The following is a 23,417-nucleotide window of genomic DNA, read 5'->3' on the forward strand; positions in this document are numbered from 1 at the left end:
ACGTGATCTAATCAATAAATAAAGATTCAGCTGATAACACGAAAGCGCATGGCTACTTAACATGCAAAATGACGTCATTTTACATGCTAAGTAGCCATGTGCTTTCTGGGGCTTAATCTTTATTGATATCATTTAAACATTCACTATAATAATTGTAGCGTACCCGGCTGAATGATGGTCAGACTCTCCAACTGATGGTATCTGTTTATTGCACACCCTTGCTTTTATACAATCATTACCAACGTAAGAGCTTGTGCCCTTATCAGCCCGGTGATAAAAACCCAATGCAACTATTTAGTATATGTTAATGTATTCGTCATCTATCCGTCATTATACATGTGTGTTTACACTGCTCCGTTGTCCATTGACTTCCGGTAAAAGTTCCTTCAAAATAAGAATCCCGATCTTATTACTGTCAAAATAAAAGTGCAAAAAGAAAGCTTTACCATAGGAAAATATTGGCATACAAATATAATCACTTCTCTACAAGGTTATTCAATTTAAATATAGTTAGACATATAGTTAAATTACTAGACTTGACTACAACTCTGCAATTATCTGCCTCGGCAAGGCTAAAATAACTGGATGGCCTACCTGCCCGTCAGCCTTCCATCTCGTGCACAAACTTATCTCGTGCCCTCATTGGTCATGTGCGCATTCGTGTTTGTTGGAGGAGGGGCTCTGTAAGGAAGTCTGAAGGACGGGGCAGATTTGTTTCGGTTGTGTACTTTCAAATTCTAGCTTACTCGAGCTGGTTTCTCCATTCTTACCTACCCTACCTTTAATGTATTTCGGCTGTATTTTGTATAGAACTGACTCGCACAAAGCAAACAGCAAGGTGCATTGTGGGGGCACAATGCTTTGGCGTGGGTAACATGTCAGACTCTTCATGATGTCTGGGGGGCTGTGGCTAAGTGGATAGAGTGCTGGACTTCGAATCAGGGGGTAGCAAGTTTGAGTCCATCTGCAGTCAGCATGTCGTTGTGTCCCTGGGCAAGACACTTCACCCCAAATTGCTCCTGTGGGGATTGTCCACAGTATATAATGAATGTAAGTCGCTTTGGATAAAAGCGTCTAACATGACATGTAATGTAATGTCTGTGCCAGGTACACCTGTTCAGCCCATGGTTCAGCCAGAGCAGGTGAAAACCGCTGGCTCTATGTTGAGATTAAATGAGTCAATGCTCTCCTAATGTTCTTCTCTTTGTTGTGCACTACCCACAGTCTTTATTATTCAGGGTGTCCGCGGAGTCTTAAAAAGTATTAAAAGTTGATCAATCAATTTAGCGAAAAGTAAGGCTATTAAAAAGTATTAAACGGCATTTTCCAAGGTATTAAGAAGTCCCACAGCAACGACAACATGAAACACCCTTTTAATTTACTGAAACGATATGTCGGGAAACCCCCTCAAGGCGGCCCCATGCATTGCGCACTGTAAAATGCTGCTTCTTATTTTAAGTTTTGTTGCCTTGCTCCGCTCTGTGCCGTGTACCGGAGGGGAGAGAGAGAGAGCAGCGGGTATCAGCCGTATCTCGCGTCTCCCCTCCGGTACACAGCACCGTAGTGTGGAGTTGCATTATGTAACGCGAGAGATACGGCTGATACTTGCGCAGTAGTTTCTGTTATGGATCAGTATCAACAGTCCTGCCAGTAACGTTACTATATTATCAATAGTACTTTAGTTATAGCCTGATATATGATTGCTAACTTTACAATGTTATGATGTGACTGACGTTAGCTAACATTCACTGTAGCTAACGCCGGTCACTCACCAAGACAGCTGCTCTGTTCTCCACTGGTTCTCCACACACCAAAGCTCCATTTCTCTCAGATGGCCGCTATTTTTTCTAATCCTTGGCTGCTCCTGGTCTCTTGGACGCATGGCAGGTTCATAATTATAATCATATGCATTCGAATATATATTTTCAATCTCTTCTGTGTCAAAACTAGCATTGTGATCCATGTTTATTCATACGTTAGACCGGCTGCTCTCCCCCATGTTACGTCACACACGGGAGGTCACGTGCTGAGGCTTTTTTATGCGGAAGTGAAAATGTCTTACTAAAACGACGCCAGATGTCACTGTAGTGTATATTTCTGTATATTTTTTTGAAAATCTAGTGTATTCATCATTTTCCTACACATTTATTCACTGGTGTCTCTAACCTGCAAGTTGCTCTTTAAGGTAAGTGAACATGAAACTATTCAGCAAAACTTTCTATAATAATCTAAGGTATTGAGTTTTTGGGATAATAGTTGCATACAAATCTTAAAATGCCTTCAGATTTCTAAAATATACATTTTGTGGTAAGTTCAACAGTGGATCCAGCAAAGATTCAAATATGTGCATGATTTTAGTTATATATTTTTTGCTGTTACTTAATTATACTTTTAATAAATTCAAGTCAAGCTTAGTAACATGTGATGGTAGCTAGTGAGTGCTCTTACCTGTGTGCCTCCTCCAAAACCAGACTGTCTTAAAACTCTTAAGTACCAGTTCTATCTACTTTACTTTAAACAATTAAAAAGACAAAATCAACTACATGTATTGAAATAACAATCTTCCTTTTAGGTGCCTCTTCCTCTTTTAAATGAAATGAGATATTGAAATACAGTAATAGTATTGTTTATTTAAACAAACTGACCCACTCCTTACAGTTAACTTCATATTTCTTATTGTCAAAAGCGGCCTTTCCCAAACTCAGGGTCGCGACCCAAAATGGGTCGCGGACCCGTTTTGATTGGGTCGCCATGTTAAATGCATTGCTACACACACACACAGAGTCAGAGCTGATGGCTGCGTTGCAGATACAATTTTTTTATAATTTTTGTATTTCATTTTTTATTTTGAAAATGAAATTATGCAATATAGCATTGTATATTGAATGATTTAATGTCTGTTTATTGTTTATTGTCTGTTCATTAATCCCGATCGTACATGATGGCAAAAAGACAATACAAAGAGGAGTTTTTAAACGTTGGCTTCACAAAAGCTGTTAGAAATGGAGAGGAGCGGCCTCAGTGTGTTTTATGTGGAGAGGTGCTCAGTAACGAAAGCTTGAAAATGAATAAATTGGACCGGCATCTCCAAACAAAACATCCTCTACATCGCGACAAATCGAATAATCTTTTCATCTGCAAAGAAGAGTCTTTCAAGAAGCAGTGTTTTGACGGCGGAAAAGTAAGTCACTCATTTTAATCATTTGGTTTGTGAGTTTGTCACGTCTGTTGTGAAATTGTTTCGTTAATGCAAAGTTGGATGAAATGCAAACTGAGCCCCGGAGCAGACCGCCAGCTGCGCGCTCTCGCGTGTCCTCTACTCGCTCCCGCGAGACTACTACATTCTGCGAGACTACTACATTCTGCAGCAGCACAGAGCGATGTTTCAACTTTTACTAGCCTAAAATGTTTTTAAAACGGCCGGGAGAAAAACAGAGAAACAATAACCACAGGAAGATTAAAGGGAAAGTGGCAGGCAGTATGAGAAGGAAAGCGAGAGAAATCTTTTTTTCACTGCAGCCGCACGGACGTGACTGCTGCAGTGTGATGCACAATACATATGGGGGTTATTCCGTATCTTTATTCAAGAGCGTGGTCTTTAAATTTGAGAGCATACTTTATTGATTTCACGTTCAGAATATGTATTTCTTTCCCTCAAACCCTGTCCTCACACTCAAATAGTGCCTGCTTGCACTTAGATTTGCTCTGCTTCTGCAAAAACTGTACGCTTGCACTCAGATGGCTGACTGCGGTCAACTCAGCCGTCTCTCGCATTTGCATGGTCAAATGAGCAGGGCTTCATTTTTGAGTGCGCGATTAATAGCGTCTTTACGGTAATCGCCGAGAAGCGGCGCTGACAGTAGTAGCTTATGAAGTTCTCAGTGAAAGATGTACTGTTGGACTCAGTACTACTTGGACTACCACCACAAGTACAGTCAAGTACTTTTATCGTGTACTTTTTGAGTAATACCCTGTCAAACTCCCATGCAGAGTACAATAATGCATGTTTTCTGCCATCTTTGATGAGAGATAAAATCATTTTTTGCCATAAGTTCTCAGTGAAAGAGGTACTGCTGGATAGAGTGCTACTAGGACTACCACCACAAGTACAATCAAATACTTTTATCTTGTACTTTTTGAGTAATAAATGCTTTAGACTCTAAAGCATTTATTACACACATGTTCCCCTCTCATATTCACAGTGTGGATCAATTGAGACAGCGTGGAGTCCAGAGCCGCAAAGGCTTTGGGAGAAACCTCAGTGTGACGGATGTTCTGTCTGTGCGTTTGGCTGAAAAGGAATGAGGTGGAGCCTTTCTCTGGGAGGAGGACCAGGCCTGATGAAGAAACCACCTAACTGCATCTGTGAGCCCATACTGGGCACAGCTGTCACAAACAAATGATGGTCCTGTTTGACTACACACTATTCAGTGGGCAGACCTTTCTGTTCACAATAAAAGTGTAGTTTCCTAGTGAATGTCTTGTATTGGTCTTTAATCTCATCAGCTTTTCATTTTCCTCTTGCCCCTCAGAGAAAACGGTGAGGCAGTTGTGTCCTTCAGGTATGTCCTTTCCTATCAGAAATGACAAACATATTACATTATTGCAGAGCAAGTCTGTTATTTATGAAGAGGTGCGTTAGAGAGCTGTAGAAATAAATACAAAATTATTTGAATGTGTTTTTTTTTTATTCATCACTTTGTTCTACAAAGCTAATCAGATTATGAATGAACAGTCTGCAGTTAATTAGACCCTCCAGAAAAACGCGGGCAAAAATCCTTTATGCGGGCAAAAATCCTTGATTATGCGGGCTAAAATCCTTGATTATGCGATTAAACATGCGGGGTTTTTATGTGATTTTATGCGGTGAAATGGCGAAATATGCGGAAAGTTGAGAAAATTAATAGATTTTTTTTTTAAATATTGGGCTGTCTTATTTAATCTCTCTCACACAAAACCTGCCACTAATGTTAAACCCCTTTCCTATTCAATTAAACACATTCAATGTTTATTTATTGTCAAAGCAATTGGGTTATTTTAATCACACACACACACACACACACACACACACACACACACACACCTCCGCCCCATTCTGTTTTCATTTACTCGTTCGTTATCTGACCAGCTTCAATCTTGTAGGCTACTCACTTCGTTTCTTGTAGCCCTCGAAAGGGTTTTGGAGGTTGATGCCTCGGTGAACGTGAGTTGTTTGGCTTTCTTGTCCGCAGCAGCAGAAAGCATGTTTGAATGAATCAAAGTGGGTCGTCACCGTCGATTTTCTCTAAGACTTATGCTCCAACACACAGTTGCACGGGGTGCAGAATAGTTTCCCCCCACTTTTGTGAAAGACATCGGGGTACTGCTTTGCCCGGTCTTTAGCAGAAATGTTCGTCGGTAAATGAGACGGATCAGATTTTTTCATCTTGGTGTTTTTTCTCTCGTGTGAGTTCCACACGTTCACTCTACGGTGTTGTTTACCTTCTGTAATGCGCAAGCTGATGACGTCACGTCATCATCATCATCACTACTTCACGAGTTAACTTTTTTTTTTCTCAACTTTGTGTGGAAAAATGCGGGGATTATGCGGTCTTTTGATAAATATGCGGCCTTTTAAAAATCTGCGCCATTTTGCTGATTATGCGGTAAATTCTGCGATCGCAGGATCGCGTTTTTCTGGGGGGTCTAGTTAATCAACATTCAAATATATGTTATTAAAATAATATTCAACTGTTATCAGAACTTAGTGTAAATGTAGAATCATGCTGTTCGGTTGTCTCACTGCAAGAACCACTTTTACCACGTTTTTACAGACGATATGTACAAATGGTAGTAAAATAATAATTGCCATAAATGCATTAATATGTGAAAGCTGACAAAAAAATCATTTTGCTTGTTAACAGAGATGGGGTCGTTACTAAATTTTTTTAATATATTACTTTAAAAAAAAGAAAAGTAATATATTACACTACTTAGTTACTCTCTACATCAGGGGTACTCAAACTATTTTGTTGAAGGTCCACTTGTGAATCTTATACAAGGTCAACGGTCCGGATCAATGCCAGTAAAGTCCCAGCAAAAATGGCATTAGAAGCATTAGAAAGTCAAGGTAAACTTGCGGTCTGCAATGCGTGTCACGCTCGCGCACACAAGTAAATATATATGCACGTTCATTCTCACAACGCGTCAGTGATGTCTTTTATACATAAATATGTGTCCCCGGTGCGTCAGGGAACTCACGCAACGTCAGAAAATAAAACCCTCTCTTTTCCTCTATACCCAAATCCTTTAAAAACAGGGGTACAACGAGCGGATACAGATTTGCTGCCGATCTGACGTCAAATTGGCAGCCGATCTGACGTCAAATTGGCAGCGGACCCACAGAGAGTTGCTATCAGAAACAATGCCTGACGTGTTCTGGTCGTAATCTCATCTTTGTTTACATTAGCAAGCCTCGCTAACACTCAAAGCTAACCTGTACTGAAGAGCACATGTGTTTTTAAAAAGCAGGAAATAAAAAAAGGAACTCACCTTGTGATAAACCCGCAAGAGAAAAAGCATTTGAGATACTGTTTCAGAAATAATGTTTCATGTGGTTTAGAACAGGATGGCGTTTTATCACAGCAGAATTTAACTTTATCTCTGGTAGAATTCTGATCAGGCATTAGCTCCGCCTCCTTTTTTTATTTTCTTCAAGCTAAGGACCCAAAATCCGCGTTTCTCTAACAGGGCTGCAAAAGAGGGGTATGATGAGCAGTATGAGGCATGGCTACAATGGGTGATCTGTTTGGTAGATCACAGCACACAACTTTAGACATGTTTTGTATAGGTATAGCCCTACAATATATTTTTCCAATATAGCATAATAGGTCCACTTTAATTTTCATCAGATTCAGAAATTCTTTTTTTCTTTTTTTTTTTAATAATGGGACACAGGGTTCGGTCCGGATTGATTTGTAGTTCGGTCCGGAGTTTGAGAAGCCCTGCTCTACATAAAGTCGTTACTTTACTCGTTACTTTACTCGTTACTTGCAGGGCCGGCCCGCCCCTCCCTACAGGCAGAAGATGTAGACTGCTAAAGTTTCAAATGTTCTCTTTAGTCTTCTCGCATAAGACTGATCCAGATAGCTCCTGAATGTTTTCCTACCTGACCATGGTTGTTCTTTGTCTCCTGCTATCTGTATTTTGCGCAGTATATATCTGTTGCGTCGGCGTGTTCTCCTGCGTCTTGGCCATGTGTCGCACTGGAACCTATGACTGGAACACACCGCGAAGACTTCAGCCCAGCACGTACGAACTGCGCATGCGTGAGTGGCAATAACTCTCCTTACCAGCAGGCGGTAGTAGTGTGTATTCGTCATTCAAAACAGGCAACGACCGATGGAAGGAGAAGAAGAACAGATTACGTGATATAAACAAACAACAAATAGCGTGTGCGTTAGCTTCACCTTAGCATGTGTTCTTTGCAGGTGTTTGTTGAGGTTTGACGTGGCGTTTACAGCAGTGGATAACAGCTTCTGGCCTGGACACAGTTTGCACCTCACCGTCACATTCCTGTCTATTCTTCGGACAAACTCAAAAATAATGGGCATACCTCCACCCAGTAGCGTAGGCAAAAATGTACTTTAGGGTGGGCCTGTAAAAAAAATAGGGTGGGCCAGATTTTTCTTCTGCGCATCAGAAGCTAACAACAATCCCCGCCGGTACTGGTGGCAGATTACTTTTAAATTACTTTTGGAATACTTTATTTTGCCATAACAGATGGGTATGTTTTGGTGCACAGGAGACACGTATTTTACTGTTTTAATTGCCTATCAAGAGCACAAACACAACATCTTGGTGTCATTCTGGACAGCTCCCTCTCATCTGCACCCCACATAAAAAACATCACCCGGACTGCATTCTTTGTAATGTCTTAAAACCTTTCCTTGGAATATGTTATGGATTGTAAGGTGTCCTTGGGTGCTTTGAAAGGCGCCCTTAAATAGAATGAATTATCATTATTTATTATAATAATAATAATAATAATAATAATTATTATTATCAGAAACGATGTAATAACTTGTAAAACCTTTTCTAGTCACTCAGCAGCAGCAGGCCATTCACTTTGATTTTATCCCGTTATAAATGTCATCATTTCGACAATGAAGAAATGCTAAATAAACGTTAACTTGCACATTTTATCCAACCATCTCCGTTTCTAACTTTCAATATATTTTGAAAGAGATCTCTCTTTCTCTCATCTGCGTGCGGGCGGGGGCAGGGCCTCACAGACACGCTGCATCTCTCTTGCTCACAGACATGCTGCAGCGCTGTGCAGTGTGCACACAGTTCTGCCGGTAATGAATATTACATTTGTGAGGAAACTTTTCCACCAATAATTCCAATAAGTATTCCAAAATGTATTCACTTCAGGTTTACGAAAGTAAAGTCAGATTACCCGTTTTTCAAATGTAATGCCAGCTGAATACACTTGATCTTTGTATTCTGATTACGTAACCCCGTTACATGTATTCCGTTACAACCCAACCCTGTGTATATCTCTCCGGACTGTCCACCAGCAGATGAAAAACACACACCTCTCCGCCTCTTCCAAGGGAAGAGGGAACCGTGCGGCAGAGTTTCCTTTAACATTTTTTCTTCTTCTGACAGCCCAGCAGCAGGAGAGGGGGCTATTTCATAGTTATCAGAAAATGATCGTATAGATCGCTGCCAGATGAGGGCAGTGGGGGCTCTTCTTGGAGTCTGGCTTTTTTTTTGAAAACCAAAGTTCATTAGTGAACTTTGAGCCATCATTTATTTTGCAGGCAGCGCTCTGCCTCTCTCACGTTATTATGGCGCGCGCCGGAACCAACAATCAGTTTTTACCGTAAATGAGTTCGGTTCCGAGGATAAATCACATACAACATTAATTAAACTCGATATTTGTTCACTTCAATTTCACTTTGAATTCTTGGATATTCTCAATGGGTGAATACATTTTTTTATAATAATAATAAAATAATTAAAAAAATATATTTTTTACATTGCGTTTAGCTGACGCTTTTATCCAAAGCGACTTACAATAAGTACATTCGACCAGGAAGATACAACCTTGAAGAAAACAGAATCATATAAGTACATCCGGTTTCATAGAGCCAAACATTTCAAGTGCTACTCAACTGGCTTTAGATAAGCCAGTCCTTTATTAGTATATAAGTGCTTTGTTAGTAATTCTATCGCTCGAAGTTGAGTCGAAAGAGATGAGTTTTCAGTCTGCGCCGGAAGATGTGCAAGCTATCTGCTGTCCTGATTTCAATGGGGAGCTCATTCCACCATTTTGGAGCCAGGATAGCAAACCCACGTGTTTTTGCTGATGGGAACTTGGGTCCCCCTCGCAGTGCAGGTGCAGCGAGCTGTTTGGCTGATGCAGAGCGGAGTGCACGCGCTGGGGTGTACAGTTTAACCATGTCCTGGATGTAGGAAGGGCCAGATCCATTCGCAGCATGGTACGCAAGTACCAGTGTCTTGAAGTGGATTCTAGCAGTTACTGGAAGCCAGTGAAGGGAGCGGTGGTGTGGGAGAATTTTGGAAGGTTGAAGACCAGACGAGCAACTGCATTCTGGATGAGCTGCAGAGGTCCGATGGCACATGCAGGTAGACCAGCCAGAAGGGAGTTGCAGTAGTCTAGGCGTGACACAGAAGCTTTCTCAGGGTGGGCCAATGAGTGAATAAAGTATGAGTAAGCTGGGTGGGCCCTTCAAAAGTTATCGCTGACTCAGCCATGTTTATGCAGCACTGCACGTGGAGATGTGGACGCGCAAGTCGCGCAGATTACGTACATATAAACCTGCGGCGGAAACCCCTCTTGTCTGTCAGTGTGATTGTGACTGATTTTAGTAACGCGTGTCAGGGCAATGTTAGTAACTGTAGTGTGATTACTGAATTATAAAAGTAGTGCGTTACACTACTCCGTTACAAAAGTAATATTATTACAGTAACGCGTTACTTTGTAGTTACTTTGTAGTTACTTTGTAACCAACTCTGCTTGTTAAAATCTAAATGTAAGTTTTTGCAAGGAAGGAACACTCAACTTCCCTGATGTCAGTATTTAGTCATGTTTAATGGAATGTATGTCAGTGTATTATAATTGTTACTTCATCTATTTAAACCAGAACGTTTCTCGATTCTTTGTACAGTATGAAAGGAGTCTTTGTACCTTTTTGAGTCCATGCTGAAGTTCACTGATATTAGGAATAGGTCTGTCTCTCGTGGTCAGCATCCTCTGGTGCATCACCTGGAAACTTTAAACAAACAGATAGTAAAGTAACAATGTGTTGGTCACAGACTTTTTTTACATGCAGATGTCATTTCCACACTACTGTGACGTTAGCTGTCTGCATCGTCGAGCATTGCACATTTTAAATACAATAACAATGCATACAGTTATCTAACTAGCAAACTAAGTAATGTATGAGGATGACCTTATTTTACCAACCTCACACAGAAGCTGTTTGTTCTACAGTATAATCCTCTCAATGTTTTACACTTCTCTATTATGTTTTAACTTGTATGCTACGGATAGCATAGTTAGCACAGATGTAGCTTCCTCTCGCTCGTTAGCTGAATAAAAAGACCAGTGCTTGAATTTCAGTTATCGAAGAAACTGCATTCAGGGACGGTCTGTTTTAACCACAGAGCCACAAGATAAGTCCGATATTTAAATTAAGAATACTCCACCAGGCACCATCACAACAAACGCGTCCGGGTTCAAGTTGTGTTCCCGGGATCAGCCGAGCAGTTGAGCCCCTGTAGCATCCTGGAGCTTACTGAGCTAACGGAGCTACTGGCAGAGAGACAGAAAGCTAGAAGCAGCACTCACTGCAGAGACCTGTCACTCAAGGTGACCACGCCCTAATTTATGCAAAAACTTTAAGACCTAATATAACTAAAAGGGTTGCGTTATAAAACAATTCACCCCCCACACAGTAGTCATGAAGGGGAAATCTAACTACAGAGAATATGTTTTTTTGTACCACGATGTAAACATGTTTATTTCTGCTGTAAAGTTGGTCATTTTAACATGGGGGGTCTATGGAAATTGCTCCCTTCTGCAGACTTCTCCTACCGGCCACTAGATGAACTGCAGTTTGAGGCACTTCCTTATTGGCCTTATTGGCTTGTCTGAAGAGTTTTCCGCTTGGTACAAATAGATTAGTAAGAAATGGTTTAAAGCCGATGTCTGCCCTTTTCACCTGCCCTCATGATTCTCTCACTCACAAAATATTTACTTATTCTAACAGCCATATCTTCAAATCTGAAAACATTACACTGATGATATGTATAATTAATGTAGTTAATAAGAAATTAGACATATTTGGATGCAAAATAAACGATATTGATATTAATGACATAAAATCCTCCAAATGCAACGCTTGTTAGTAAATAGTGTTTATGAAGTTACCGGATAGTATTGTCGAGAGCAAACAATTTGACGAGGAAGCCTCCTCTGCATTCTCTATTTTGAAAAAACCTTGGGTGATCTGGTCCAAGTGGTCTTTGCTGCTTTGCAGTGTAGTTTTTAGGATTTACATTAGCTGCTGTTTATTGAATTGAACTGCTAAGTCATTCTTTGCAAAAAGATTACAATTCTCTGCTCCCAGGTTTGTACTACAACTAGGCGAAGCAGTATAACATTGCATTTTTTGCTCCAGACAAACATTTTAAAGTTGTCTTACTACTTCAGCCTTCAATACTAATTTCTGCAGACTAAACAATCTCCTGTGCAGTGTCTGCTTTGAAAGACGCCGGTCTGTCACTGCATATCCTGGTCCTTGTATTTGTTTCCTGTGGATTTCATTAAAGTTGAGCCTTGTTTGGCTCAGACGCAGTGGAAGGGAGATGAGTGTTTAATTAAATATATACAGTGTGCAATGGGATTGCTCCAGCAGCATGTGACAGCTCCACAAGATTTCTTTTATTGCCTAAAATGAGGAAATGTAGAGCTACAATATATTCAGACCCCTTTTACACAATTTCTCATGTTGATGCCGGTGTGTGAAATTAAATATACTGAAGGTCACTGAACATTTATTCTAACGGACAATAGTTTTCAGTATTTCCCCTAGGTTTACTGCTTTAGGGGTGTGCTGCCAGGGCGAGATGAGGGCGGTCTGATGATGGCAATCCATGCAGGGGGGGGGGGGGGAAGTTACTTTGGTTTGAGAAGTGGGAGAGACACAGTGTAGTTTTACACACCGTCTTATTTGACTTTCTCAGGACTTAAAACAGAGACAAAAGAAATTGAAAAATATAGAAAAATATATTTGAACATGTAAGGTCATCATCTTAACAGTTTTTTATGCTCATCAGATCTATAGCTTTAGTGCGTTTTGATTCAATGCTGAGTACAGCCAAACTTGACAGTCTCTTCTCTGTCATTGTAGACCGCAAATATTTCATTCCTTCTGTCTACTTGGGTACGGATGCTTCTCGCCAGGGCCGGGTGATTTTATATTTATTTTTTTTAAAAATGCTTCAAAAAAGAGGGGACTACAAATAAGTGGGGGAACGGCGAAACCCCGCGTCCAACGACCATTACACCACTGCTTGATATCATTAGAAAGCTAGAAATCTCCTCTTTCCAACAGTTTATACAACTCAAAATGTGTCTTCCGGTCAATGCGACTGATTTCGATAGAGCAAGTCACATATGAGGTGGTCCCCGAAAATCCTTGATAATAAAAAGTGGATTTTATTGAGCTTTTTCCCACGGACCACCTGCAGTACCGCAGACCACAGTTTGTTAACCGCTGCTATAGTACACATTGGAATGATTTATTACTTTAGTTTGTATAACTATATTAAATAGATAAAGGTGTGCATTGGAAATATTTGTTTACATAGATGACCAAAGAATTTGAAACTCACCAAGATAACTTAGACTAAAGTTAACTATCCAATCACTCAGAGTCCCTTGCATCACCTGAGCTGTAGTTATCAGCCTCTCAGTCTGACAGGAGAGGACTCTCCCTCCAGCTTGTTGTAGAAACAGCTTCTAATATCCGTTAGGTCTGAGCTAGCACCAGATGCGCTCTCTCTCTCTCTTTGAGTGTGTGCATTCGTATGTGTGTGTGTGGGGAACGGAGCCCCGCCCTTCGTAAACAGAGCGGAGGACAGAATGTGAATGTGCAAAGCAATGTAGTGGACACTGAGGGCGCATTCACACCAGCCTTCTATAGTCCGTAAAATTGAACCCTGGTGCGTTTAGCCCCTTGGTGCGGTTCGTTTGGGTCGGTGTGAACACAGTCTGAGACCTCTTAAGTGAACTAAACAACCGGACTCTGGTCCGCTAAAATAGGTGGTCTCGGAGCGCTTGCTAGTGAACTCTGGAGCGGTTCATCGCTGGTGTGAACGCAGTCCGCACCAAAACATAGGAAGCATAGTATTTACGTGTCACAAGAACGCGGATGTCTTCATTTCTTTAGTGAAAGAGTGAAGCAGAATGATGTGTAAAGTAAAAACAACTATCGAACTAAAAACTATACATAAGAGTCAGAGCCGCCTGCCGTCGGAGAAACCCCCTCCTTACTGCAGAACGTCTCTCATTATGTGTTTCCATGCACTTGTGTTTAAAGTTTATAGTCCGTTTGAGTTTTGCCCATGTGAACGCAGGCCGAACCTTCTGAAAAATGAAACAATGTAATAAACTGTCGTCTGGTGCACACCAAAGAAGCGGACCATTAGGTGTGAATGCACCCTGAAACATGCACATAAATTGGTACCACTTTACTATAAGGCTACCCTTTATAAAGGATTCATAAATGGCTTATAAATAGGTTATTAATTAGGTTATAAACACTTTATTAATCATTAAGAACCATTTATAAACCAGTTCTAACACATCAACACAGGCTCACTATTTGGCAAGATGACTAAGCCTTATATTGGCTACCTAACTTACTTCATCTTCTTCATCAGCCAGCATCCTTGGTATCTGGTGTTCACTGAGTTGATTCCCCCCCCTTCCATCTTGATGTTTCTTGGCATCTCTTATAATAACTCATTAATAAATGAGTTATTATATCATTTATAACTGCCAAAAGGGAGCCTTATTGTAAAGTGTGAAACAAATCACCATTTATTAATGAGTTACTGCCATTTATAACTGCTAAAAGGGAGTCTTATTGTAAAGTGTGAAACAAATGAAAATGTATAACACATCACCACGAAAAAACAACATTTACAACAACCAACAATAACACATGCACAAAATACACAGCAAGACAACAGAAATAAAAACGATATGCTAACTTTAACTAAACAAATAAAAACGATTTGCTTCTGTTTTTAAGGATTTTTTTTCAATAACTAAGAAGCCAAAAATAATTTTAAAAGTAGGCCCTCAGACAGGTTTGCCTTTCCTAATGGGGAGCAGTGCACCTTCAGCTTTCATACTTTCAATTTTTTCTTTGACATGTACATCTCCGTGGATCGCAGCCTCACACCGTTTCTCAAAGGCCAGCACTGTATCCCCAATGGGCCTTTCGGAGAGTAGCTCCTGATAATTATTGTGAGCTGCAATTTTTTATAAAATACTAACTTGACGGGAAAACGTGCGGTCCTCTCATCAAGTGTCTCATGTCCCCGGTACAAACACACTGCCTGAGGAAGGCTATGTGTATTTTTTTTGTCATGAACCTTTTTCGGACCACTTATTTATTTATTTTGGTGACGACCCGACCTCCATGCTGCTACTCTGGTTCAAACTGCATCCAAACATTATGATTTATCTCGAACTCCACAAAATAACCTAAATCTGACACGGTGTGAGATGTCTTTTTTTTAGCTGTTCTGTCGTCATTTCCTGCAGTCTTCTTCATAAAGTCAGTCAAAATGAATGAATGAATGGGTGTTTCTTTGACTATTTATAGGCAAATATGGGCGTTACGTGAATCCCGTAAAAGCTGCACCGCATTTCGAGTCGATTGTGATTTATAAAGGGAAACCGGCGTAGGAAGTGCTGTACGCACTTTCCTCACCGGTACGCAATGTTTGGTGAATCGGAAAATGTCGGAACAGTTCTGTACCTATTTTTTTAATTTCTACTACGTAAGCAACCTTCCCACGTGAATCCTACGCACGGCGTTATAAATGAGGCCGTGTGTGTGTGTGTGTGTGTGTGTGTGTGTGTGTGTGTGTGTGTCCTAATAGCAGGCTCAAAAGAGCATATATTCAACTGTAACATGAAAACAGTACACAGTTACCAATGCCTACAACTGTACCGCGATAACATTAGGAATCATTATATACACTCACGTTCGTATCGCAACCCGTTATATCAATCAACATCCATCACGTTCAGATATCACGTCATAAACAAATAATCACTCGTAGTAACTAACTATGATCATTACAACAAGTTTTGTTATTATAAACAGAGATGGGGTTGTTACTAAAAAAAAAAAAGTAATATATTACAAATTACTTCTAAAAAAAGTAATATATTACACTACTTCGTTACTCTCTACATAAAGTAACTGGTTACTTTACTCGCAGGGCCGGCCCGCCCCTCCCTACAGGCAGATCACGCAGACTGCTAAAGTTTCAAATGCTCTCTTTAGTTCAGTTTCCATAAGACTGATCCAGATAGCTCCTGAATGTTTTCCAATCTGACCATGGCTGTCCTCTGTCTCCTGCTATCTGTATTTTGCACAGTATATCTCTGAACGATGGTGATTCCACTGTGCAAATGGGCAACATTTCCTCTACTATGAAGCATTGTTATGTATGCCTTTTTATCTATTCTTATGGGTGCCTTTTATCTATTATTGTAACATTATATTTTATTATAATGTTATGTCTGCTGTGAAGTACTTCGGTAAAACCCTCTGTTTTTAATATGTGCTATATAAATAAAGTGGATTGGATTGGATGCTACAAGCCTGTCCATCTCTGCTTTGGTTACCGGTCCTCCAAATTCTAATTGTTGCTGCTTCGGAGTCGGCGGCGGTGCACTCACAACATCCTCACTCTGGGTTTGGGGGTCCTTAGCTATTAGCTTCACCTTAGCATGTATTCTTTGCAGGTGTTTGTTGAGGTTTGACGTGGTGTTTACAGCAGTGGATAACAACTTCTGGCCTGGACACAGTTTGTACCTCACCGTCACATTCCTGTCTATTCTTCGGACGAACTCAAAATGATGGGCATAGCTCCACCCCTCGAAAGTTATCGCTGACTCAGCCATGTTTATGCAGCACTGCACGTGGAGATGTGGACGGGCAAGATGCGCAGATTACGTACATATAAACCTGCGGCGGAAACCCCTCTTGTCTGTCTTATGACTGATTTTATAAAAGTAACGAAGTAACGCGTGTCGGGGCAATGTTAGTAACTGTAGTGTGATTACTGAATTATAAAAGTAGCGCGTTACACTATTCCGTTACCGACAAAAGTAATATTATTACCCAACTCTGAATATAAATAACAGACTTTACAAATACTTACAAGTATATGAACGCACACAATAAACAGGATATACAATCAAATCAGCAGGCTGTCTCTCCTTCACCGTCCACACATGCACAGTGCTATGGCCACTGCCTGTCCCCCAGCGCGAGCATCCCCAGGCTCACTCCCTGATTGGTTACACGAGAGGAGCTATGATGGGGTGCATGCACTGGGAGCATGTCCCAAAACCGGCAAAGTGTTCACGTGCACAGCCATCGGTCCTATTACACCAGTGCATAGGACTCTCCTTGTACAATTAGTTAGTCTTGCTTACCACGCTGCCGAAGTTTCTTGCTCTCCTTCTTTTGTTTCTTGGCTCCCTTGAGGTGCTTCTTTTTTTAATTGTGCTTGCGCTTCCTTGGGGATGAGGATGAGGATAAAGGAGAGGAAGATGAAGATGTGGAGGATGAATCCGAGGTTTCAGAATCCTTCACAGCAACTGTGTCCATTTGTTCTTCTTTCTTTGTTTTCCCTTAAAAATATAAATAAAGTATCAATGTGATTTGTACACTTCTTTAACACAGTAACAATAGCTATACCCAGGGTTCAAGTTATGTGGGAGCAAATGGGAGCTGAGCTCCCTTAAGCAGGGTCTGAGCTCCCATGGACGCAGTGACATCATACATCTGTGGGCGTCGCTATACATTACCAACAACCATTATTTGAATCACAAATAATGCATGTGTCAATGTAATGAGTATTATTTACGTTAACGAGGTAAATAGGCTAAAAGAAAAACATGTTTTCCAAAATAACTCTTGAATGACAATATGCCTGCACTGCACCTCCAAGGTGTGCAAAACATTATTACGCAATCTATGCCTGTGAGCTGTGCGAGCCAAGATGATGTGTGTGCGTTGTTGAACCTTTTCATATTTAAGTTTGTAGCAAGTAGAGGGCTGCTGCTGTGTGAATGTGTTTGAGTGTGTATGTGTTTGTGTGTGTGCGTGCGTTAGTTTTAAAGACCCCCATAGAGCTCAGTTTATAACTCGAACCCTGGCTATACCTATTATATTGTAAATCTCCCTCAGTACATGGTATTGCAATGATAATGCCATAAAAGTGCTTTGCTGACTTTAAGCTAGCTTTGTATCTATGAAGGATGCCAACTGTGCACGGAGAAAGTCTCTCTCTTTTTCCAGCTCCTCCGTTCTCTTAATCTGCCACTCCAACCTCTCTTTCAGAAGTTTCACTTCTTGTTTCTCCTTGTTGAGAAGCACTGTTGCAGTAGGGGCTAGATCAGAGGCAGAGCCTAAAAAAACAGACATTGTTTACAAGACGCACAACCAGTTAGTTAGCCTCATGTGTGAAATAATTAACTGGCCAGCGGTCATGTAGCTGGCCAATCACACATTACTAGTTAGCTAGCAACGGAAATACATAATGAATTAACTTAGCTGATAAAAAAACAACTGTGAAGAACTACTACTCTTCATTATCCTCTCAAGCACTAGGCCTATTTTTCAGGCCTCAGGCTTGAAAATGACATGCCCAGAATGAATGAGTATATCTTCAAAACTAAAAAGGAGTATATGAATAATCTTCTATCAAATCAATGATACATGTGAGTTGGCTGTAGAAGTGTCAGAATCAATATAGATGTTGCTGTGTCAGAGTAACACAGATTGAACACGGTAAAATAATTTAAATTGTAATCTCCGCCTAAAAAAAACACATTATTTATAGTGAAAACCACACCTCTGTAAAAGTGAAGTTGTGTGTTGCTCTTTCTGGCTGCTAGTTCAGTGAGTTTTGGTCGTACAGTGATGAGACTTATACCAATGGAATCTGTGGAATCTCAGCCTTCATATGATAGGTCGTTTGTGCATGAAGTAGAAAATATCGCTATCGCCAGTTTTGTGCTAATGTCTGGCCCCTGTACCGGGGGTATTTGGGCTCAAAATGTTAATTACCTACATGACATGTAATCTCACTTACAGTAGGGTAGCCACTGAAATAAATCATATACAGGACACCCCTTATTATTACCTCGATTTAGCCAGTTTACAACCTAATAATTGATTAGGTATGTAGCAAGCTGATAAATGTACGTAGCTAGCTAACAAGGTAACGGTAGCTATCTACCGAGTAGCTTAATTAGCTGGTTAAACGTGAGCAACTTACCATCTTGCTAATCTGCTTTATTTGGCTTACGTTTATCCAAACTGCCCAGTTTCTTTTTCGTGTACCTTTTTGGACAGGTACTGGCCGTACTGGCCGCAGACGTTCCAGCGGAAGTGGACTCTTTCTCTCCTAGGGTATCCATGATGCAAGTAAAAAAACGTATGTGTTCCAACAGGTGCCACGTGGCTTGGATGGGACTGCAGCACACATATTCAACAAGTTATGTGATTGGATGTTTCTATATGATCGTCTCTGGTTGGAAGTTTTACTTCCCCTAGCTCTGGCGCCAACATTGATGTTGGTTAGGTTTTTTCTTTGCCGATTGTAAATCCACCAGAAGACAGCCAAAACCAGGTAAGCATTTTTTTAAGATATCAAAACACCTGGAAGTAAGTATTCAATATTTTCTTTCTCATTGGTATGTCTGTTTGATCCCCTTTTTAATAGCACAACAGATGAAGGCAGCTAAATACATGTACTGTTCAATGTTCAGGATGTTTATTATTAAGATATTATTTAATGGACTGTTAAATTCAGGATGTAGGTATATAGAGGTTCCTTAAATTTAGAATGCAGACTACACCCCTTTAGATCAGTTAATCAATGTGCAGACTTCATTAGGCTACTTTTCAGACTTTAAAGTGCTGTGCTTTTCTGGCATGCACAATGCAGGGCCAGCTTCACTCGAGTTCTGCTTGTTATTAAAAACCATTTTCCTTTTAGTATTAAGACTCATTAATTAATTTCACTGTGTACACATTGAATGGTTTTAGTTGTTATGTATGGTTTCTCTGGATTCTGTTGAACTATCTTGTAATGTCTAGCTTACTCCCTCAGCAAGATGTCCCTGGGAAAGAAGTTGCGGGCCCGGATTGAGGGAAAAGAAACTAAACGCAAGACACTGAAGTTAATTCAGTGGTTGCAGACGAAACACCTTCTGAAGAAGAACCTCAGATGCAGTCATTGCCACCACAAGATGAAAATGGTAACCCCGTAAACCACAGCAGGTGGTTTGTGAACCCCCAGACCCAACACATTGAAAGAGCTTGGTCGACCGTCAAAGGACATGTCCGTCGACAGAGAGGAAACCGCACAGAGTTTGTTGGAGGAACACCTCAAGGTTCTCGAATGGTCCTCTTGGCTTGGCTCTGCTCACCCTGATGGACTGCTTGGACGCTTGTTCAAAGATATTCACAAAGCCTTTCCAGTCTGTATAAAATGTGTGAATACGATGTTTTTCTTGGTTCTGTTGCATCTTACTTTACATTTCATGTGAACAATGTGTATTAGGTCAGCGTGAATGTTAGTAACTCATTCATACATGGACATGTGTATTAAACTTAAAAACAACGCACCCTTTCAGTAGTTATAAATGGTAGTAACTCATTAATAAATGTTCATTTGTTTTAACACTTTACAATAAGACACCCTTTTACCAGTTATAAATGGTAGTAACTCATTAATAAATGTTCATTTGTTTAACACTTTACAATAAGACACCCTTTTACCAGTTATAAATGGTAGTAACTCATTAATAAATGTTCATTTGTTTAACACTTTACAATAAGACTCCCTTTTACCAGTTATAAATGGTAGTAACTCATTAATAAATGTTCATTTGTTCAACACTTTACAATAAGACTCCCTTTTACCAGTTATAAATGGTAGTAACTCATTAATAAATGTTCATTTGTTTAACACTTTACAATAAGACTCCCTTTTACCAGTTATAAATGGTAGTAACTCATTAATAAATGTTCATTTGTTCAACACTTTACAATAAGACTCCCTTTTACCAGTTATAAATGGTAGTAACTCATTAATAAATGGTGATTTGTTTCACACATTACAATAAGGCTCCTTTTGGCAGTTATAAATGTTAGAAACTCATTAATAAATTAGTTATAAGAGATGCCAAGAAACATCAAGATGGAAAGGGCGGGGAATCAACTCAGTGAACACCAGATACCAAGGATGCTGGCTGATGAAGAAGATGAAGTAAGCTAGGTAGCCAATATAAGGCTTAGCAGTACAGATAAATGTGGGCTCACTATTTGGCAAGCAACCAGTCACAGGTGCCCTGTTTATCTCATGTCTTATAAAAGCTTAATGATTTATAAAGTGTTCACAACCTAATTAATAAATGAATTACAAACTATTCGTAAACCCTTTATAAAGGTAGTCTTATTGTAAAGTGTTACACATAAATTGGATAAATAACATAAGTGTTTAGTTTATTTAATAAAAGAGCACTAGTTCAATGTGAAACGTGACAGTCGATAGATTATTTCGGTTTGGCGCTATATATATATATTTTTTTTAACTATGCGGGGAGGGGGGTTCTGTTGTGGTGGCGCAGCGCCCTCCCCCAAGACAATGGTAGGGGAAACACTGGTTTTGGTCTGCCACTTCTGATACTACGTAGAATGCTCTAAAAAAGCATTCCATTTCAAAAGTTCAAAGTGCACTTATGTAGAACCTTTAGTTTAAAGTATATGCTGGGCCTTAGTATGCTCTATTATGTCTAATAAATTGCTGTGGAAATAGTTGTGCTGATACCGTTTTTACACAGATTAGGTGCTAAATGTATCTATTTTTTACCACTGGTGAATTTATAAAAATGGTATTAAATTATTCTAATATGACATTAAGAAAGCAAGACCTTGAATGACAACATTCACAGCATTTACCTGCTTGTAAATGATTTAAGAGAAGACTTATGCCTACTGCTTCCCTTATCTTTTTCTCTAATCTCTCACTACATGCATCTTTGCTCAGTGCCACAGAGAGTTGGCCAAAATTATGCATATTTGCTTTACCAGTATAATCATATTTAGCAAAGACATTGAAATAGACAGTCACTTTTAATAGATAATCATGGATTTATTTAAAAAAGGTATCACTTTATTTATGGCTGCCTCATGTCTCAGACAATCTGCTGTTCTCACACAGCCCTGGCTCTGTAAATGGGAAATAAACAAAGAGGCTGAGACTGAACCACAACACTATCACTTACTGCATCTTTAAATCCAGAAAATATCTCAGTATTGAATGGATATAATATGAATGATTTAGTGATCCTCTGACTTTCTTCAAGCTTAACTATGAGTTTCACACTGTAAAATGTTTCACTGAGTACATGTCTTGGTAGCAAAAATCCATCAGCCTGACTGGTAAGGCAAGTCCTTTTTATGGTCAGTAATAATGGTTTAAAAGTCTGTAGCACACTGCACACTATTGGTCATATGTCACTTTCACGAATACCAGTATAATTTATAACTTATTAATATATACATTTTACATATGCTAGATGGAAAATTAGAAGTTAACAATTAAAATCTAAGCATGGCAGTTCTATTTTCACTTATCTGCTGTTCAAATTCTTCTTTTTAATGTCAGGTATGGCCCGGAGTGCCTGGAGCAGTACAAAGAGAACCTCCACAAATTCTTCAGCCAGATTAAAGCGCTCGTTGGCCGTGACTGTCTCATGCTGTGGACTCTGGCCATGCCGCTCGCCAAGAAGATCAAGGGTGGATTCTTGGTGCCTGAAGTGAGTATCTCTCCGCTGCAGGTTTCCATTCAAAACCAATCACTAGGCCAGCTGATTTCACTTATCAGCACATCCATCAGGGAGGCAGGGAAATGAGCAGCCTCATATTAGTATTGTGGAATTAGACTAGCTGCAGAGATGAAGCAGAAACCCTTCCCACCCATCTGTCACATGTTCACATTGGCGTAAACCGTTGATCTTAATCTGAGAGACCACAATACATTTTCACAGCTGTGAGTTCTGAGGTGAATATCACACTGGCCTCGACAGAATTCATATTTTTATGCAACTGAAAAACAGATGTTAACCTTTTTATAAAAACCTTCTTATGCTGACTACAAAACAAAATACACAATCTTTGTTCCTCCTAATGCTAAGAAAAGCAATGACTTCCAACATTATTGAGTTCAAGCTTTTACTGCATTTCTATGATGTGTGCAAAAGAAAATACAATTGAATGTTCCCATACAGTACTTTAATGTGAATATTTGCAGTTCGTCCAAGATGCTGGTAATTCTTCCATCAGGTGTCTTTTCACCTGTGACCACAGAAGAAGAAGGAACAACAAGATGACATGATTCAAAGTAATTTAAACTATTAATGTGAGAGGTTAGACTTCTCTTTGCTGCGCACACAGCTGATATTTCTGTTTACTAAGTGGAAGCCTGACTGGAGGTTTGCCACAACCAGGGCTTCCCTCCCCCTGCTGCTGAAAAAGGGGAAAATGATTGGGAACAGAAACTATGAACTGAAATCTCTGCTGAAATATGGGAGGGTATTTTTGACATTATTCCCCATAGTTCTATAAATGCCAGAAATGCCTTAGTTCATTTCAAAGTAATAAATAATAATACATTATATTTCTATTGCGCTTTTCTTGAACCCAAAGATGCTTAAAGTAGTTCGCAGGCTCCATTATTCAAAGTCGAGACTTTGTGTTTTATAACCCAAAACCTCCCCATTATGTGACAAGAGTCGAGAACACTTGGAGTACCCATCACTCCTGGATCTGCTCCAAGCTAGATCCCCTTCAAACTCTTATATTTGACTATATATCCAAGGCCTTAGATAAATCTATTGCTCCAAACCCTTTACTTGCTATCTTTGGATCAGTGGTAGTTAATTGTTCATTACTAAATATGAGGGGCATGCCATGTACCTCTGTAAACTGTTGGCCTTATCCTACAGCAGCAGAAGTCAAGAGACTAGTCCTTTATTAAAGCAGTGGCTCAGGGATATGGGGGGGTCCTCATTA

At 40.0% G+C, this 23,417-nt stretch overlaps 2 protein-coding genes across 3 annotated transcripts in view; one reads left to right on the forward strand and one right to left on the reverse strand.

The window, feature by feature from the left end:
• LOC307032238 (PC-esterase domain-containing protein 1A-like) overlaps positions 1–23,417 on the forward strand; it is a 45,665-nt gene that overhangs the window by 9,147 nt on the left and 13,101 nt on the right. For both annotated transcript variants that reach the window (XM_079670085.1, XM_079670086.1), the window contains exon 5: positions 22,012–22,162. In XM_079670085.1, coding sequence (XP_079526211.1) covers positions 22,012–22,162 — 151 coding nt within the window. The remainder of the gene's footprint in view (positions 1–22,011; positions 22,163–23,417) is intronic.
• Positions 14,384–18,136, reverse strand: LOC307034512 (uncharacterized protein; the record flags this gene model as incomplete). Its single annotated transcript, XM_079673337.1, has 2 exons — positions 17,571–18,136; positions 14,384–14,539 (listed from the first exon to the last, which is right to left on the reverse strand). Exons 1-2 carry the CDS (start codon positions 17,754–17,756, stop codon positions 14,384–14,386), a joined length of 342 nt encoding a protein of 113 aa, XP_079529463.1. The 5' UTR covers positions 17,757–18,136.

The sequence above is a fragment of the Notothenia rossii genome (assembly GCF_949606895.1).
Source record: "Notothenia rossii genome assembly, chromosome: 3".
NCBI classification, from domain to species: domain Eukaryota; kingdom Metazoa; phylum Chordata; class Actinopteri; order Perciformes; family Nototheniidae; genus Notothenia; species Notothenia rossii.